Genomic DNA, 20,258 nt, shown 5'->3' on the forward strand with positions numbered 1-20,258 from the left:
ACACAATACATTATTTACCATTCATTTCTATTGGGCACAAAATAATCTGAAATACAACCAAAACAAACAGCAAATGCATCCAACACATAATTATTGTGTGCTAGGAATATGGGACCATATAATACAGGTTTGACTACTTTAACACACATATAAGTGAATTTGTCCCAATACTTTTGGAGGGACTATGTACAAAAAGTGCTGTAATTTCTGAACAGTTCACCCTCAAATTAAAGCTGACAGTCTGCACTTTAACCTCATAGTCACTGTATCATTTCAAATCCAAATAGCTGGAGTACAGAATAACAAAACATGTGTCACTGTCCCAATACTTTTGGAGCTCACTGTATCTCAAAGTTAGTTTTTGTTTTACAACGAAATTAAGGCTGTAACAAACAGTGATTCATCTGGCAACTATTGTCCTAAAGCTTTGAACACGCAAAACCTTGTAGTTTTCCTCCAAAAGATCTCCAGAGTTTGTATTAACTTTCGAGTCATGTAGAGCCTTAATCTAACGCTAGCACAAAAATTCTGATCTGGAACTGTCACTCTTGTATGTCATTTGTGAGTCAATGCTCGACCTGGAGCAGAGGAGCATCCTCTCTTGGGACTCCTTGGTCTGCCTGTAGGTCCACAATTCAGCGGGATTAGCGTGCAAGGTCCTCTGCTTCATTGATATCGTCTCAAACTTCACATACGTGTCTTTAGATAGCTCCTCGTCCGAAGAAGGCACATTGCTCCTGCAATAGAGTGAGAGGATCTTGTAGACCAGCAAACCAATGACAGGTAAAGCCACGGCGCAGGCAAAGCTGCTGATGATCATCAGCAGCTTGTTCGCAGCATTGTCCTCAACAAGGTCCAGGGTGAAGAAGTTGATACAGGGGTCTTTTCCCGCGGCACTTCCCTTGGAAACCAGACAGACCTGGTACCTCATTCCAGAAGTCAAGCCTTCGAGTAGAACTTTGCCACTCCCAGCATCGGTATCCATTGTCCTTTTGGAGTTGTCCTCCTCATCATAAGTAGAGTAAACAACGGTGAGAGGTGCATTGCTCGGCAAACCTTCGGTCGTCCAGAGTAGAACCGCACTGTCCTGCGTTTCCTCCACGATCTCAAGATCTTGGACAGACTTGGAAGCATCTTTCTTTTCACTCTCATCCGCCGCTAGCTTCCTGTCGCTGCCTTGCGCAATCTCGGACGGTTTGGATGGTGCTATCTGCTGCACGTTGCTGGGCGTGGGTTTCTTCTTGGTGAGGATGGGTGGCAAGATGGCTGGATGCGTGGTCGTGGGTGGGGCGGGGGTGGTAGATGGGGCGCTAGGGGAGTTTGAGAAGCCAGTTTCCGGAGCAGAGGACGTTGTGGATGGGCTATTCCTTGCAGCCTCTATGTTGGGCCTCTCTGGAGGCATGTTTGTAGTGACATAACCTGCCACAGACAGGGTGATGGCAGCCTCTGCGTTGCCGGCAAAGTTCTTAGCCTTGCAGCTGTACTCCCCGTTGTCTTTGTACGAGACCCCATTCAGGCTGATGATGGACCATCGAACACCCTCTCCTGGAGACTCCTGGACAACTATAGGTAGATCATGAAAATGCAAATACTTAATCATTGCCAAGATCTAGACTTTATTTTATTGAATCACAAAGATTATTTTATTGAATCACAACTGTAGAACATAAGTCAATCTTAACAAAGGAATTTGTTCATTTCAAACCATTTTTGATAAACATGTTGAATAACACACTGTATGCGTTTTCTCATAATAAAATGTTTCACTGTTGATACCTGTGTTGTTGACACGTGCGCCATCTGAAGTAGTCCAGATGAGGGTAGGCGTGGGGTAACCCGTGGCGTCACAGCGCAGGAGCACGTTGCTGCCCACCGAGGCTGTGATCTTGGTGGCTGACATCATGACGGATGGCTTGAGACATTGGTCCAGTTCCACCCTTTGGAACATAACACCAGCCAGGTTTTCAGGCTCGCTGCAAGACAGGAACTGGTCCATTAGTACCACTGGCGTGTCAGACATTTTGGAAAGCTCGATCAGCTTTGAGATCCTGCAGTCGCACACCCACGGGTTGTCCTGAAGACCTGCAGAGGACAAAAGTGGAAATGTTTGTGACTGTTATGTTAATTTCAACTTCCCACATGTTTGTGAAAAGTTTAGGAACGTGGCAGTGGCTCCGAGATTAAGAACATGCAAACAAGGCTATGATCAATGCTAATGCTAATGTGGCTATTAACGTAAATTGCAGTTTCTCCTAGCTCATACACAAATTATACACATTTTGTATTTTAGTTGAAGTATAACTCTAACATCTCATCTCTATACACATTGTACATATCTAAGTTCAACAAAAACATTCACTGCATAATATGTTAGGATTTCCATGTTCATAAATATTTTCATAAATATTTCCACCCAAATTACTTTTTTGAACAGCTAGAACTGTAATTCAGTGTTCTGATTCTAGGTATGCATACAGTAGTGTCACAACTGAGCCATCCTTCTGCAATGATCAGATTTCCCAAACCGCTTACCCCTTCAAAGTAGGAGGATACATATGCAAATAAAAGATGACTGAACATTGGTCAGAAATCAGATCAGATTGTGATGTCATGTTGTGGGCCAAAAACTCCATTCCACCAGAACATAATGAAATTCTAGGACACTATCATCATTTTCACAATTTCACAGTGTGGAAATATCATTAAAAACTACAGGAAAATCACGTTGTTGATTGCACTGTCCCTTCAAGGCAACACAATTACACAAACTATTATTGAGTAGTAAACCCAAAATGTTAGTGTTTCACAAACACAATTTTAACATTGTTTAATGTATTTGATCATTTGCCATTTTAACCCACTTTGTCAGTCATTGTTGAGCACAGTGCTCAATCCACCAGCAGTAATGGGCTCCCGAGGGGTGCAGCGGTCTAAGGCACTGCATCTCAGTGCTAGAGGCGTCACTACAGACCCTGGTTTGATTCTGGCTGTATCACAGCCGTGCATGATTGGGAGTCCCATAGGGCGGAGCACAATTGGCCCAGCATCATCCGGGTTAGGGTTTGGCCGGGTAGGCTGTCATTGTAAATAAGAATTTGTTCTTAATGCCTAGCTAAATAAAAAAATATATGAAAAAAATTGGAGGTAGAACCACAGTGTTGCAGCATGCTGTGATTGCCTCTGTCATGAAGAGTGGTGATTGCAGAGATCAGTGGTCTCATCATTGAACGTCAATTTGCCTGACAGTTTTGATATCCGTTCATCATGATCCATTACACCTCATGACACAGCAGGCTGCTTAATACTAAAGTAGAAATACAGTTTTATTTCTTAAAACATGCATAAAACGTTATGTCAAATTATCATCAAGTCTAAACATTTTGAATTACCCACAATCCTCTAAAAACGGAGCCCCGTGGCACATTGTTGCAAGAACTTAAAATTATTACGTTTATAGAAATATTATTAAAATTGAGTAAATAAATCACTCAATGTTCTCTCTCTTTGGTTACCCACATCAAAAAACGTACATTTTGAGCACCATATTAACTTGGATTTGTTGTTAAAGGTAGACTCACATAGTAACACAAAGTATGTGTGCATGTACACAGGTTTGCTTCACGTGTACAGTGTAGTAGCCAGGGCACCAGAACATTGGAGAAGTTGAGCCTCATGCTTCAGAGCTCTTAGTTGTGGCAGAAATGTACCCACTCTGCACACACACACACACACACACACACACACACACACACACACACACACACACACACACACACACACACACACACACACACACACACACACACACACGTGGAAGTGCATCTGTGTTGCAGAGACCCTGTAGCTTTTCCTGCAGTCAAATAATCAAATCTCCCTCTAGTGGCCTCATGGGTGGAATGTTATTAATATTTTTCATAATTCCATAAGTAATGAACATAATTTATTTTCAAACACCGAAAATGCTGTGTGTCTATGTCAAACGGTTTTGTTATATTACAGTATTTTGTGATGTACAGTGCATTTGGAAAGTATTCAGACCCCTTGACTTTTTCCACATTTTATTGCATTACAGCCTTATTCTAAAATTGATTGAATAAAAGTTGTTCCTCATCACATACAATACCCCATAATGACAAAGCGAAAACAGGTGTTTAGTGGCTTTTATCATTCTTAAATGGAAGAAGTTTGGAACTACAAAGACTCGGCGGAAAGGGCCTTGGTCAGGGAGGTGACTAAGAACCCAATGTTCACTCTGACAGAGCTCCAGAGTTCCTCTGTGGAGATGGAAGAACCTTCCAGAAGGACAATCATCTCTGCAGCACTCCACCAATCAGGCCTTTATGGGAGAGTGACCAGACAAAAGCCAATCATCAGTAAAATGCACATGACAGCCCGCTTGGAGTTTGCCGAAAGGCACCTAAAGGACTCAGAGCATGAGGAACAACATTCTCTGGTCTGATGAAACCAAGATTGAACTATTTGGCCTGAATGTCAAGCGTCACGTCTTAAGGAAACCTGGCACCATCCCTATGGTGAAGCATGGTGGTGGCAGCATCATGCTTTGGAGATTCTTTCAGCTTCAGGGACTGGGAGACTAGTCAGGATTGAGGGAAAGATGAACGGAGCAAAGTACAGAGAGATCCTGAAAACCTGCTCCAGAACGCTCAGGACCTCAGACTGGGGAAATGTTCACCTTCCAACAGGACAATGAACCGAAGCACACAGCCAAAACAACGCAGGAGTGGCTTTGGGACAAGTCTCTGAATGTCCTTGAGTGGCCCAGCCAGAGCCCAGACCTGAACTTGGTCGAACATCTCTGGAGAGACCTGAAAAGGTACCTGAAAAAAGCTGTGCTGTGATGCTCCCCATCCAACCTTACAGAGCTTGAGAAAATCTGCAGAGAAGAATTTGAGAAACTCCCCAAATACAGGTGTTTCAAGCTTGTAGTGTCATACCCAAGAAGACTCAAGGCTATAAACGCTGCCAAAGGTGCTTCAACTAGTACTGAGTAAAGGGTCTTAATACTTATGTAAATGTCATATCATTTATTTTTTTTAATACAATTGCAAACAAAAATTCTAAAAACCTGTTTTTGCTTTGTCATTATGGGGTATTGTGTGGAGATTGATGAGGGGGGAAAACAATTTAATACATTTTAGAATAAGGCTGTAACGTAACAAAATGTTAAAAAAGTCAAGGTGTCTGAATACTTTCCGAATGCATTACAGTGGGGAGAACAAGTATTTGAAACACTGCCGATTTTGCAGGTTTTCCTGCTTACAAAGAATGTGGAGGTCTGTAATTTTTATCATAGGTACACTTCAACTGTGAGAGACGGAATCTAAAACAAAAATCCAGAAAATCACATTGTATGATTTTTAAGTAATTAATATACATTTGCAACTGTTGGCGCAATTATTAGAAAATGGAAGAAGTTCCAAAAAAATAAAAAATGGAAGTGGGCCAACCTCTGAACAGTGCTGAAAAGGGTATTCTATCATGTGATGGTACGGGAGGTATCTATATTCTGTACATGGGACATTGTGTGTCTTCCTTAGGAAAAGCCAATCTTGTTTCTCCTTCCAGTCCGCCAGGGCATACAGTACAACAAGCTTTTTCGTCAGGGATAAAATAGCCTGTCCTTAAACACCCTATTACCCCACCATTGGGCATTATGGGCTGTGCCCCACTTATGATTGGTTAAAGCATGTTTTTTTTTTAAATTGCAATTGGTCTAAAAAATAAGTACAAACATTTGAATAAAAACTAATTGATTATATAATTAATGGATTATGTTTTAAATGCTCATAAAAGTGTGGTAAATTTGCAAATGTTTCTGTTTCAAAAATATATTGTTTAAAACAAGCTATTTAGTTACGTACTAATTTGCCCCTCAGTGACAGCCAGCAGCAGCAGCTCTGCCTCTGTGGGGAGCATAGGTCGTGCAAACATTGCTTGGATTGTTTTGCCAGCTATTTGCTGTGAGGGGAAACTGCCCCAATGAAATAGCAGGATTTGATAGCATAAATTATAACAGCACAAAGACCATCCTGGGGCGCTCAAATGTGCATCCGTTCAGTCAGAACTTCAGGGTCTGCTCTGGTGTCCAACCCAATGAGTCTCTCGTGCCAGACGGCTTACTTCCACACTTGAGACTAGATCTGCTCTATCAGGTACAGATGACCCTAAAGCAAAAAGCAAATTGTAATTAACTTGTAAATAAATAATCATAACAGTCATGGAATCCTAGGACCTGATAAACCGGACAACAACATCCAACAAGAGTCAAAGGACAGAGGGATACACTCGCTAAAACCTTCTCATCACGGATATGGTTAGCTCCCATGCCAATGTCTCGTCTTTTTAAACTAATATCTGACTAACTCTGAAATATTAAGTTATTTCAGAATGAAATGTAACTGTCTAGTGCATAATATTTTGTGACATTATGTTAGTTAGCTATCTCCAGTTAGACAATGTGTTTCCTCTTATTGCATCTGCATGCATGTTGCATTCTCGCTGGTTTTCCAGTAGTTACCACAGACACAGCCAAGTCAAAACAGTCTAGGGCCTATATTGTAAAAATTCATGAAAACAAGAAGGTTAGGGTTAGGCATAAGGTTAGTAGTGTGGTTAGTGTTAGGGTTAAGGTTAGGTTTAAAATCACATTTTAAGAAGAGAAATTGTAGCTGTGGTAACTAGTGACGACCATTCTCCCCGGTGCACTCGTTTGTTCGTGAGCTTGCTGCTTGTTCTATATACACTGAACAAGAATATAAACACAACATGCAACAATTTCAAAGATTTTACAGAGTCACAGTTCATATAAGGAAATCAGTAAATGTAAATCAATTCATTAGGCCGTATTCTATGAATTTCACAGGGCCCAGGGCAGGGGTGCAGCCATGTATTTATTTTTTTTTGTATAGATTTTTTATTTAACCTTTATTTAACCAGATAGGCCAGCTGAGAACAAGTTCTCATTTACAACGGCGACCTGGCCAAGATAAAGCAAAGCAGTGCAACAAAAACAATGACACAGAGTTACACACGGGATAAACAAACGTACAGTCAATAACACAATAGAAAAGAAATCTGTATACAGTGTGTACAAATGAAGTAAGGAGGTAAGGCAATAAATAGGCCAATAGTGGCGAAGTAATTACAATTTAGCAATTAACACTGGAGTGATATATGTGCAGATGAGGATGTGCAAGTAGAAATATTGATGTAAAAAAAGAGCAGAAAAACAAAAACAAATATGGGGATGAGTTAGGTAGTTGGTTGGATGGATGGGCTATTTACAGATGGGCTGTGTACAGCTGCAGCGATCGGTAAGCTGCTCTGACAGCTGACGCTTAATGTTAGTGAGGGAGATATAAGTCTCCAACTTCAGTGCTTTTTGCAATTTGTTCCAGTAATTGGCAGCAGAGAACTGTAAGGAAAGGTGGCCTAAGGAGGTGTTGGCTTTGGGGATGACCAGTGAAATATACCTGCTGGAGCGCGAGCTATACCTAGCAAAGACTTATAGATGACCTGGAGCCAGTGGGTTTGGCAACGAATATGTAGTGAGGACCAGCCAATGAGAGGATACAGGTCGCAGCGGTGGGTAGTATATGGGGCTTTGGTGACAAAATGGATGGCACTGTGATAGACTGCATCCTATTTGCTTTCTCCCACTGGAGAGAAATGCTCACTAACAAAGATGTGAACAACTTTGTGCAAAACATTTGAGGCAAATACGTTTTTTGTGCGTTTGAAAAATTTCGGGGATTTTTTATTTCAGCTCACGAAACATGGTACCAACACTTTGCATGTTACGTTTATATTTTTGTTCCGTTTTTGACATGCAAAAGTGAAATGCTGTTGTTCAAATGCACGGATCACTTTATATACATTATCTTCTCACAGATCACTTTATATACATTATCTTCTCACAGATCACTTTATACACATTATCTTCTCACAGATCACGTTATATACATTATCTTCTCACAGATCACGTTATATACATTATCTTCTCACAGATCACGTTATATACATGATCTTCTCACAGATCACTTTATATACATTATCTTCTCACAGATCACTTTATATACATTATCTTCTCACAGATCACTGTATATACATTATCTTCTCACAGATCACTTTACATACATTATCTTCTCACAGATCACTTTATATACATGATCTTCTCACAGATCACTTTACATACATTATCTTCTCACAGATCACTTTATATACATTATCTTCTCACAGATCACTTTATATACATGATCTTCTCACAGATCACTTTATATACATTATCTTCTCACAGATCACTTTACATACATTATCTTCTCACAGATCACGTTATATACATGATCTTCTCACAGATCACTTTATATACATTATCTTCTCACAGAAACTCTCCGGTAGTTCAAAAACTTGCCATCCTATTTCTGTCATGCTGCTTTGTTGACAAATCCAACCACCTCGTGCCCTGGATATCCAGCCAATCAGCGGCCGCCGCTGTACCCCACTCTTCAAGCTAGTTCTCAGACAGAGAGTGGAACAGGGAGTGTTTTCTTTAAGCTGGACAATCTTCAGTCATAACAGTCTATACATATTTCTTCAGTCATAATGAAGTCCATATTTTGCAGCTGGCTTAGTTGATAGGTGTCTATTGTACATGTGATCTGAAGAGTATATCACAAAGAGTATAGTATATTATAAACTGGTTACATTGGTAAGCACTTTAAAATAGCAATAAGGCATATCAGGTATTTTTGTTATATTGCCAATATACCACGGCTAAGGGCTGTATCCAGGCACTCCAAGTTGCGTCGTGCAAAAAAAGAATAGTCCTTAGCCAAGGTACAGTTTATAGGCCATATACCGTATACGACACCCCCTCGAGCCTTATTGCTTAATCAATAATTCATTAATTCAGTTTTTTTAAATGAATGTCCCATTGTAACTGTAAGTCCCAAACCAAGTCCCTATCTATTTATTTGTTATGCTTTATTGTATCCGAATGCTCTTAAAGATGGATACACCAGTGGAAAAATCAGTTGGTACATCAGCTTTCTATTCAGCATCTGACATGTCAATTCAAAGTTGAGTACATCTGAGGGCCTGCTTACACCTTCAGACACCTTCACAATCTGTGAGATTTAGAGTAAAGCCCAAAATACATGGCATGTTTGTGCAAATCGAAGCATGGAAAAATAGCAAATTAGATTTGTCAAAGCCAGGGGTCAGAAAGGACTATCATCGCATGATAACTTCAACTCCACACTTCTTATGAGGTGGATCTAAAATAAGTTGACAAGAGGCGCATTCAACAAGCAATGCATTTGCAAACATTTGCTGTGAACTATGTTTGTTAAAAACATCATTTGTAACGTTTTTTTTTTTTTGCACAAACATTTGCATTCCGTCAGTTCTAGCTATTCTTTCTGATAACATAATGAACCGACCATGCAAAATGAGTTTATTAGCAAGTGAATCGGTGATGTCGAATCCACCGTGACAATTAAAACCTTTCCTAACCAGAAACCGTGGATTGGCGGCAGCATTCACGCAAAACTGAAGGCGTTAACCATTGCTTTTAATCAAGGCAAGGAGCATGACCGAATACAAACAGTGCAGCTATTCCCTCCGCAAGGCAATCAAACAAGCAGAGAGTCAGTATAGAGACAAAATAGAGTCGCAATTCAACGGCTCAAACACGAGACGTATGTGGCAGGGTCTGCAGTCAATCACAGATTACAAAAAGAAAACAAGCCCCGTCGCGGACATCGACGTCTTGCTACCACGCACCCTTATGGGGCCCCAGTGTTGAGGATCAGCAGTGTGGAGATGTTGTTTCCTACCTTTACCACCTGGGGGAGACCCTGGGTCTCGACCCTGCCATGTGCAACTGAGTCCTGGACTTTCTGACGGGCCACCCCCAGGTGGTGAAAGTAGGAAACAACATCTCCACCCTGCTGATCATCAACACTGGGGCCCCACAAGGGTGCGTTCTCAGCCCGCTTCTGTACTCCTTCCATGACTGTGTGTCCATGCACGGTTCCAACTCAATCATCAAGTTTGCGACGACACTACAGTGGTAGGCTTGATTACCAACAACAACGAGACGGTCTACAGGGAGGAGGTGAGGGCCCTCGGAGTGTGGTGTCAGATGATTGTGGACTTCATGAAACAGCAGAGGGAGCACCCCCCATCCACATCGATGGGGCAGTAGCAGAGAAGGTGGGATGTTTTAAGTTCCTCGACATACACATCAAGGACAAACTGAAATGGTCCACCCACACAGACAGCGTGGTGAAGAAGGAGCAACAGCGACCTCTTCAACCTCAGCAGGCTGAAGAAATGTGGCTTGTCACCTAAAACACTCACAAAATTTTACAGATGCACAATCAAGAGCATTCTGTCGAGCTGTATCACCACCTGGTACGGTAACTGCACCGCCCTCAACCGCAAGGCTCTCCAGAGGGTAGTACGGTCTGCACAACGCATCAAACTACCTGTCCTCCAGGACACCTAGAGCACTGATGTCACAGGAAGGCCAAAAAGATCATCAAGGACAACAACCACCCGAGCCACTGCTTGTTCACCCCGCTATCATCAAGAAGGCGAGGTCAGTACAGGTACATCAAAGATGGGACCGAGAGACTGAAAAACAGCTTCTATCTCAAGGCCATCAGACTGCTAAACAGCAATCACTAACTCAGAGAGGCTGCTGCCTACATTGAGACCCAATCACTGGCCACTTTAATAAATGGATCCCTAGTCACTTTATACAATGCACTCTAAATAATGCCACTTTAATAACGTTAACATATCTTACATAACTCATATCCCATGTATATACTGTATTTTACACCATCTATTGCTCATCCATATACTTACATGTATATATTCTCACTCACCCCTTTAGATTTGTGTGTATTAGGTAGTTGTTGGGGAATTGTTAGATTACTTGTTAGATATAACTGCATTGTCAGAACTAGAAGCACAAGCATTTCTCTATACTCGTATTAACATCTGCTAAACATGTGTATGTGACAAATAACATTTGATTTGAAATATCTTAGGTCAATAAGTATTCAACCCCTTTGGAATGGTAAGCCTAAATAAGTTCAACAGTAAAACATGTGCTTAACAAGTCACATAATAAATTATATGGAATCACTCCGTGTGCAATAATAGTGTTAAACATGATTTTTGAATGACTACTTTACAGTATCTCTGTGCCCCACACCTACATTATCTGTAAGGTCCCTCAGTCGAGCAGTGAACTTCAAACACAGATTCAACCACAAACACCAGTGAGTTTATCCAATGCCTCTCAAAGAAGGGCACCTTTTGGTAGATGGGTAAAAATAAAAAAAGCAGACATTGAATTTCCCTTTGAGCATTGTGAAATTACTAATTACACTTTGGATGGTGTATCACTAACACCGAGAGCCTGCTGCCAACATACAGACTGAAATCTCTGGACACTTTAATTAATGGACTTAATAAAAGTATCACTAGTCACTTTAAATAACGTCACTTTAATAATGTTTAAATATCCTACATTACTCATCTCATATGTATATACTGTGTTCTATACCATCTACTGCATCTTGCCTATGCCGCACGGCCATCGCTCATCCATATATTTATATGCACATATTCGTATTCATCCCTTTACATTTCTGTGTGTAAGGTAGTTGTTGTGATTTTGTTAGATTACTTGTTAGATATTAGTGCATTGTCGGAACTAGAAGCACAAGCATTTCGCATTAACAGCTGCTAACCATGTGTATGTGACCAATAACATTTGATTTGGAAACCTTTCAGGTAATTTGCATGTCTAGACGGCCTCTTTGTTTTGATTAAAGTAGTCTTAATAAAGTTAAGCGTCACGGAAATCCCCAATGATTGCAGCATCTAGTTAGCTATCTATCTATAAGTAATTGCAAATGCACACCAGCCAGCAAGTTAGTTGACCGTCCAGACAGCTGGGTGGGTGAGGTGTACAGTCAACCAACCAGACGGCCGGGGTGTGATAACTGATAGGCTATAAAAATGCAATACCGTACCCAATTACTTTATAATCAGTAAAACTGTTATTTATGCACGTTTGTAATGAGCACGATGTGAGACAGAGAGCTGGTTTCAAGCGCAGGGCGCAGCAGGTGTTTATTTGTAAGGGACCGCCGGGGGAGGCAGGTAGTTGGGTCCAGGGGCAGGCAGAAGGTCATACACAGGGGGTCCAAAAAGGCAACAGTACAGGCAGGGAAAAGGCTAGTAACGTCGTCCGGGAGATCAGGCAATAGGTTGATAACAGGAAATCCGAGAGGCTAAATGACAGGCAGGGAATAGGCAAAAGGCGTTGTTAGTGAGGCAGGAAAAAAACTATTATACATGGGAGGATCAAACCTACGGGAAAAACAGAGCTCCGAATAGAAGTGTCACAAAACGAACAATACCTCACAATGATGGGGTGCAAAGAACGGAACTAAATAGTGTGTGATAATGACATACAGGTGTGTGAACAGGTCATCAGAATTCAGGTGATTGGGATCTGGAGCGTGAGCTGCGTTCAGGGGATCTAGGTGTTTGAGAGTGTGAGTTGGAAGCAGACGTTACAACGTTATACAGTAAGTACTGTATATTATTTATAAGGCCCCTTATCTATCAACACTTGCCAAAAAGGGCACATAATTCAAATGTAGCCTACATTGTGAACAGTAAGACTATAATGAACAATAGATAATTGTATCGTTAATAATTGCCTCTGTGTTACAGTGCTGAAGGACAAAAACACTAACATGACAGAATACAATTTTGTTTTGTTTTTCAGATATTGCGTGAGGAACTCAACCCTCTGGTTCCATACAGAGGAGAACGCCTGTAGGATCGCATGCTGGCCTTTCTGTGGCTGTTGGCCAAACAGCAGAGTTCTTGTGGTGTTTCCGACCTCTTTGCAAAGGGATTTTGCTCCAGTAACTGCTCCAAATAGGAGATGGCCTGAACCAGCTTATGACCACCTACATAAAGTGACAAACACCCACCCAGTTTCTAGTTCTGGAGGCTTGGTTCCAGAGGATCAGAGGGTTCCCTGGTGTGATTGGGTGCATACATGTTGATGGCACTCACATTCCCATCAGGGGGCCTTCCGAAATACGGGATGCCTACATAAATCGTAAAGGCCAGCCCAGCTTCCAGCTGCAAGCTGTGTGCGGCATGGCTATGCAGGCAAAAAACGTAAAGGCCCACCCTCTGTCAGAGCAGTACCACCTCTTGGGCTACTGCTTATCCCCTAAGCCTGGATCTACATGTGCCATTCGGGGACAATGGTCAACTATTGGACGAGCACAAGAGATTGAAGCAGATCCACCCGAGTCCAAATTGAGACGTCCTTTGGGCTGTTAAAGTGCAAAGGGAATAGGTTCCCACTTCTGAACATGCTGCTGCTGGAGAAAATCACAGATACCATGGCCAATGCTTGAGTCATCCACAACATTTTAAAATGTTTTTATTTAACCTTTATTTAACTGGTTCTCATTCAACATGGTCCTCATCCATTAGGGCAGTACCAGTCTTACAGTACCAGTCAAAAGTTTGGACAAACGTACTCATTCAAGGGTTTTTCTCTATTTTTACAATTTCCGACATTGTAGAATTATAATAAAGACATCAAAACTATGCAATAACACACATGGAATCATGTAGTAACCAAAAGAAGAAGAACAATTCAAAATATATTTTAGATTTTAGATTCTTCAAGGTACTGTAGCCACCCTTTGCCTTGATGACAACTTTGCACATGCTTGGCATTCTCTCAACCAGCATAACCTAGAATGCTTTTCCAACCGTCTTGAAGGAGTTCCCACATATGCTGAGCACTTGTTGGCTGCTCACTCTGCGGTCCAACTCATCCAAAACCATCTTTTTGGGTTGAGGTCATCTGATGCAGCACTCCATCACACTTCTTCTTGGTCAAATAGCCCTTACACAGTCTGGAAGTGTGTTGGGTTATTATCCTGTTGAAAAACAATTGATAGTCCTACTAAGCGCAAACTAGATGGGATGGTGTATCGCTGCAGAATGTTGTGGTAGCCATGCTGGTTAAGTGTGCCTTGAATCCTAAATAAATCACTGACAGTGTTACCAGCAAAGCACCCCCACACCATCGCACCTCCTCCTCCATGCTTCACGCTGGGTACCACACATGCAGAGATCATCCATTCACCTACTCTGCATCTCACAAAGACACGGCGGTTGAAACCAAAAATCTCAAATATGGACTCATCAGACAAAAGGACAGATTTCCACAAGGTCTAATGCCCATTGCTCGTGTTTCTTGGCCCAAGCAAGTCTCATCTTCTTATTGGTGTCTTTTAGTAGTGGTTTCTTTGCTGCAATTTGACCACGAAGGGCTGATTCACGCAGTCTCCTCTGGACAGTTGATGTTGAGATGTGTCTGTTACTTGAACTCTGTGAAGCATTTATTTGGGCTGCAATTTCTGAGGATGGTAACTCTAATTAACTTATCCTCTGCAGCAGAGGTAACTCTGGGTCTTCCTTTCCTGTGGCGGTCTTCATGAGAGTCAGTTTCAATATAGCTCTTGATGGTTTTTGCGACTGCACTTGAAGAAACTTTCAAAGTTCTTGAAATGTTCCGCATTGACTGACCTTCATATCTTAAAGTAATGACAGACTGTCATTTCTCTTTGCTTATTTGAGCTGTTCTTGCCATAAAACGGACTTGGTCTTTTACCAAATAGGCCTATCTTCTGTGTACCACACCTACCTTGTCACAACACAACTGATTTGCTCAAACGTATTAAGAAGGAAAGAAATTCCACAAATGAACTTTTAACAAGGCTCACTTGTTAATTAAAATTCATTACAGGTGACTATGTCACGACTTCTACCGAAGTCGTTGCCTCTCCTTGTTCGGGCGGTGTTCGGCGGTCGACGTCACCGGTCTTCTAGCCATCATCGATCCATTTTTCATTTTCCATTGGTTTTGTCTTGTCTTCCCACACACCTGTTTTCAATCCCATCCATTATCCTCTTGTGTATTTAACCCTCTGTTTCCCCTCATGTCTTTGTCAGAGATTGTTTCCTGTTAGTATTGTTTTTATGTGTATAGGTGCGCGACGGGTCTTTGTACCCATATTTGTTTTGTTCACTTCTTATTTAGTGTTATGGAGCATGTATTTGGACTTACATTAAAAGACTCCATTTTACACTACGTTTGACTCTCCTGCGCCTGACTTCCCTGCCACCTATACAAACGACTCTGACAGACTACCTCATGAAGCTGTTTGAGAGAAAGCCAAGAGTGTGCAAAGCTGTCATCAAGGCAAAGGGTGGCTACTTTGAAGAATCAAAAATATATTTAGCTTTGTTTACTACATGATTACATATGTGTTATTTCATAGTTTTTATGTCTTCACTACTATTCTATAACGTGGAAAATAGTAAAAATAAAGAAAAACCTTGAATAGGTAGGTGTGTCCAAACTTTTACTGGTTCTGTAGATGAAGACCATGTTGTGGCATATATTACATAGAGCCAGTCCCTGATCCTGCAGACAACAGAGTGGCCCTCCGGAACCTGGCTGTCCAGAAGAGGGACAACATAATGCACCTGCTCTTCAAAAATGTATAATTGTTGTTGATACGTTTTTTCTGGTGTCCATGTTTAAAGAAATAGCACTTTCAATGGTTGAGGTGCTTGACATGCTGTAGAATGTAATGGAATAAAATAACTTTTACAGAAATAACTTAGTTTTGCAGAGAGAACAAGAGAAGAACTGACAGGGAAAACAGACAAACATTTTCTTTGAGATTGCATACATAAATAACAAGACTATAAAATCGAAAAACATTTAAAAAAGGGATTTAATTGACTATAAAATTGATAAACAATGATCGACTTCAATTTCACAATCACTGTTTCAGGCCTACAATAGATAGTCCTATAATCTAACAATATAATGCTTATCTTTACACAAAATATTCTGATAGAAAATGTACAAATTAGCCTCCTTCTGTACATCTATATCTGTATAGCAGACGCAGTAGCCATCTGACATAAATAAATGCATGTTGGTGTTGTAGCATGCCACCAGCATATCTCTATCTCTCTCTTTCTCTATCTCTCTGGGGTTAGGCCTAAGCTTCTCTTCCTTCATATAGGCTATATATAATACATGAACAAAAGTATGTGGACACCTGCTCGTCAAAGATCTAATTTCAAAATCATGGACAGTAATATGGAGTTGATCCCCCATTTGCTGCTATAACAGCCTCCACTCTTCTGGGAAGGCTTTCCACTAGATGTTGGAACATTGCTGCAGGGACTTTCTTCCATTCAGCCACAAGAGCATTAGTGAGGTCGGGCACTGATTTTGGGCGATAAGGCCAAGTCTCCCCTAACCACTGGTACAGGATCAGATTTATTCAATTTTGTAATGGTTAACCTTAGGATGGTGTGAATGTTTATAATAATTGTGGGAGTAGTTACATTTGTCCTTACGAAACAAGATTGCAATTAGAGTGCAGTATAACTGCGGTATGGTGCAAATACTGTGTCCAAAATAAAAAAAAATTACTGCAGTAATTTTGCTGCATAACTGAAGCTGGAGTGCAGTTTAACTTACTCCACAATTACTGCATCCAAAATGCCACAGTCGACTGCAGTTAATGCAAGGGATCCCCCTCCGTAAGGGGGTGCAAGGTGACTGAGTTGATACATACTGTGTTGAAGACAGATAAAGTCATTCATGTTTCCTACTAGCTAACTATGGTGTGTGTGTCTCCTCACTTCATAATTTAACAATAATAACTATGATTATCTTGTAACACCTAACCACAGATGAAATGGGAAACCATTAGCTAGCTAGGTTCACTTTTACTGTTAGCTAGCTAGCGTTAGCTAGATCACATAACGTTGAATGGCTGACTTTATCTTTAGCTAGGCTATTTCATTACCAATATCCATATTTGTAGATCAACCAAAGAAATGAACAGATGGGTATCTAGATAGCTAGCTAGCTAAGTATTTACGCGCTATACTGTTACTGTTTTGTGATAGTTAGCTACAAGTTGGCTTACCTTTTTCTCCAGTAGCCCCACAACATTGTTGTGCATCTCTCTCGCCTGTAACGTTACAACAAGTCAAGAGGGTCAAAAAAAGATGGAAAACCTAAACAAAATGATATGAAAGGTCAATAGACGCAAAGTAAAAGAGCCATACATGATGAATATATTGTCTATTACGTCTAGGTCTTCAATACATATGTAAATAATATCGACTCACTTGAATCCATCTCGGCAAAGTCCATTTTCTCTTCGTCGCCCGCTACCTTTTTGAGCCTCGTTGCCTCAAAATGTATATATTCATTATACGTTAACGAGCATTTGCTAACGTTAGCGAACGTTCGCAAACTATTCTCCTTGTTGAACACGCCTCCGGTAACCTGTAGGTACTGGACCTTAAAGTCCACTTCCAAAAGTTGTGGACATGATGTTGATAGTCTGTTGATAGTTTTTTGAGCATCTATAGTAGGACTTTCCAAATAAAGAGTTACCCAACTAGGTATTGGAACCTCAATGTGAAGATTGAAATATGCCTTTGGGTTAAAGTTAGCAGTCACTAAGTATACACAATGCATTTATGGGCTATGTAACGACCAAAAACTCTACACACTCCTATGCAGGTAAATCCCATCTTCTGTTATCTCTGAATACCTGCTTTGCTGTAGGGTTGGCCAACCCACCTCCTGGAGAGCCACTGGGAGTGCAGGGTTTTGCTCCAGCCCTGCTCTAATACAACTGAGTCAGCTAATCAAAGTCTTCCTGAAGAGCAGCTGATCAGTAGAAGCAAGTTTGCTAGAGATGGGGAAAAAGCATGCACAACTAGTAGCTAGTGAGGGTGTGTTAAGTCCTAACCTTAAACCCTCATCTCCATATCACCCACTCACACCCTAATCTCAGTTCTCTTACCTAGCACCACTTTCTGGGACAAGTTGGAGGAGACGGGCATTCCGTTGAAAGGCAACCAGATATCCAAGAAGTCCGAAGACAGAGTGGTCAGCTTGTTGCTGGAGATATCCAGATAGGTGATGTTGACCAGGTATGGGGTAGCCTCCACGGCCACAGTGTTCAAGCGGTTGTTGTGAAGATCCAGCGTCCTCAGACTGGGCATCTCCTTCAGGGACTTCCAGGGGAAGGTGGAAATCAGGTTCCCGTCCAGACGCAGTTCGTGGAGGACCTTGAGGTTGTAGAAGGCGGCAGCGTCCACAGAGGAGATAGAGTTATAGGTGATCCACAGGTAGCGCAGGTCGTTCAGGTAGTAGAAGGCCTCAGTGGGGATGCGCCGCACAGCCGTCTTCTCCACCCGCAGTTTGACCGTATCTATGGGGACGTTGACCGGAATGTCGGACATGTCTGGGTCATTGCATAGCACCGATCTGAGAGGAACAGAAAACATGGACTTGGTTTAAATATGTTTGTTTATGTGTAACTCTGTGTTTTTGTTTTTGTCGCACTGCTTTGCTTTATCTTGGCCAGGTTGCAGTTGAAAATGAGACCTTGTTCTCAACTGGCCTACCTGGTTAAATAAAGGTTAAATAAAAAAAATAAAAAAATGATACATACAAAAGAATTTGTGGATTCGGCTATTTCAGCCACACACATTGCTGACAGGTGAAAAGTCATACAATCTTCATAGACAAAAATTGGCAGTAGAATGGCCTTACTGAATAACTCAGTGACTTTCAACAGAGTGGAGGTTGTTATAGCGTCAAAAGGGGGGACCAACTCCATATTAATGCCCATGATTTTGGAATGAGATGTTCGACGAGCAGCTGTCCACATACTTTTGGTCATGTAGTTTGCATCACAAATCTTTCCTCTCTCCGTTCCATGGAGTTATCATTTTTCTGGATTGGTCAAATCTAGGGATCCATTACATAGCTTCGGCCTATCAAGTCTAGTCAGATAAGTGATTACAATTCAGGGGGGGGGGGGGGGGGGGTTCAGTCTGTGTCCTTGAGAACCACAGGGTGTGCAGGATTTTGTTTCAGCCCAGTAGCCTACTAAACTACCTGATTCATCTGATAATCCAGCACTTAATATGTTGAGTCATGTGTGTTAGTGCTGGGCTGGTACAAAGGCCCAGACAACGGACCAGGATTATAGACCTCTGAGCTGGATGGCGTGTAGGCTTATACTTTGTGCTTCCACCTGCACAGTTTATTTCTCACATACTTGGGGAACTTTAGAAAAGTTGTTCTATCATCCTTTTCCTTTATCTACTTGCAAGCAGACTGTTTTTCAAGACTCCAAAAATGTCCAGAACTCTTGAATTCCGGTCATCCTAAACGTGTGATAGATATTGAGAGAGAAAAAAAAGTGCTCCTCTATTGAACTCATAATAAGTCTAAGAGGGGCCTTATGTGAATTATTAGAGACCTTTGGATCACATGTTCTACTACTCTATATCTGTATATTCAATCAAACCTACAATCCAGTTGCCAGGGGAAAACAAACAGCAAACCTCCTACACGTCTGCTAGAATGAATGAATGAATTTGATAAAAATTAAAATAAATACTGAGAAGGACCCACTGTCTTGACATAATAATTAATCCAAATGTAAATGTTTCATAGTTGCCAGATGGCAAAACAGGTAAAATAATCACAATAAAACTGATGAATTATGTTAGTTATTATACAGTCATGGACCATTTTAAAAAGATAGTGATGCTGTATATCTGTGGAAAAAGGGTCCAGATTACACTATAATACAATATCTATAGACACCGTCCTCTAAGAAACAATCGTAAATACCTGGTCCCCGTTCCATCACTCCGTCCGTGGTAAACACAAGTGCACTGGGAAGGACAGAAGGAATGGGCCACACTGAAGCAGCACAAGAAGACATGGGCGTAGAGAAGACGATGCATGGTTCACCAAATCAACCCAAAGTGCTCACATCACAAGGTCAGGAGAAAGAGGAGAGGAAAACACATCCGAATTCATTTCGAAAGGTCGAAAATAACTCATCTTAGAAAGGAAAAAATATGAATAGTCCCTGAGTCCTGAACACACAAGAAGTGCTTACAGGTGATCCATTATTAGGATGGGAGAAGGGGGAGGGGGAGGACAGTGAGACCAGATTAGCGTAGGATATTACAGGGCAGACTAGGTCACGCAAGCCAAGACAGGGAGGATGGAAATCAGCCTTGGGGTCACGAGCGCTAAT

At 41.4% G+C, this 20,258-nt stretch overlaps 1 protein-coding gene across 1 annotated transcript; it reads right to left on the minus strand.

Annotated features, from left to right (window-relative positions):
* Window positions 1–514: 514 nt before the first annotated feature.
* Window positions 515–19,959, minus strand: LOC129827263 (leucine-rich repeat, immunoglobulin-like domain and transmembrane domain-containing protein 3). The gene is made up of 4 exons (XM_055888000.1): window positions 19,844–19,959; window positions 17,997–18,463; window positions 1,777–2,082; window positions 515–1,563 (listed from the first exon to the last, which is right to left on the minus strand). Exons 1-4 carry the CDS (start codon window positions 19,957–19,959, stop codon window positions 515–517), a joined length of 1,938 nt encoding a protein of 645 aa, XP_055743975.1.
* Between the last annotated feature and the right edge of the window lie 299 nt (window positions 19,960–20,258).

This window comes from Salvelinus fontinalis, chromosome 29 (genome assembly GCF_029448725.1).
Source record: "Salvelinus fontinalis isolate EN_2023a chromosome 29, ASM2944872v1, whole genome shotgun sequence".
NCBI classification, from domain to species: Eukaryota; Metazoa; Chordata; class Actinopteri; order Salmoniformes; family Salmonidae; genus Salvelinus; species Salvelinus fontinalis.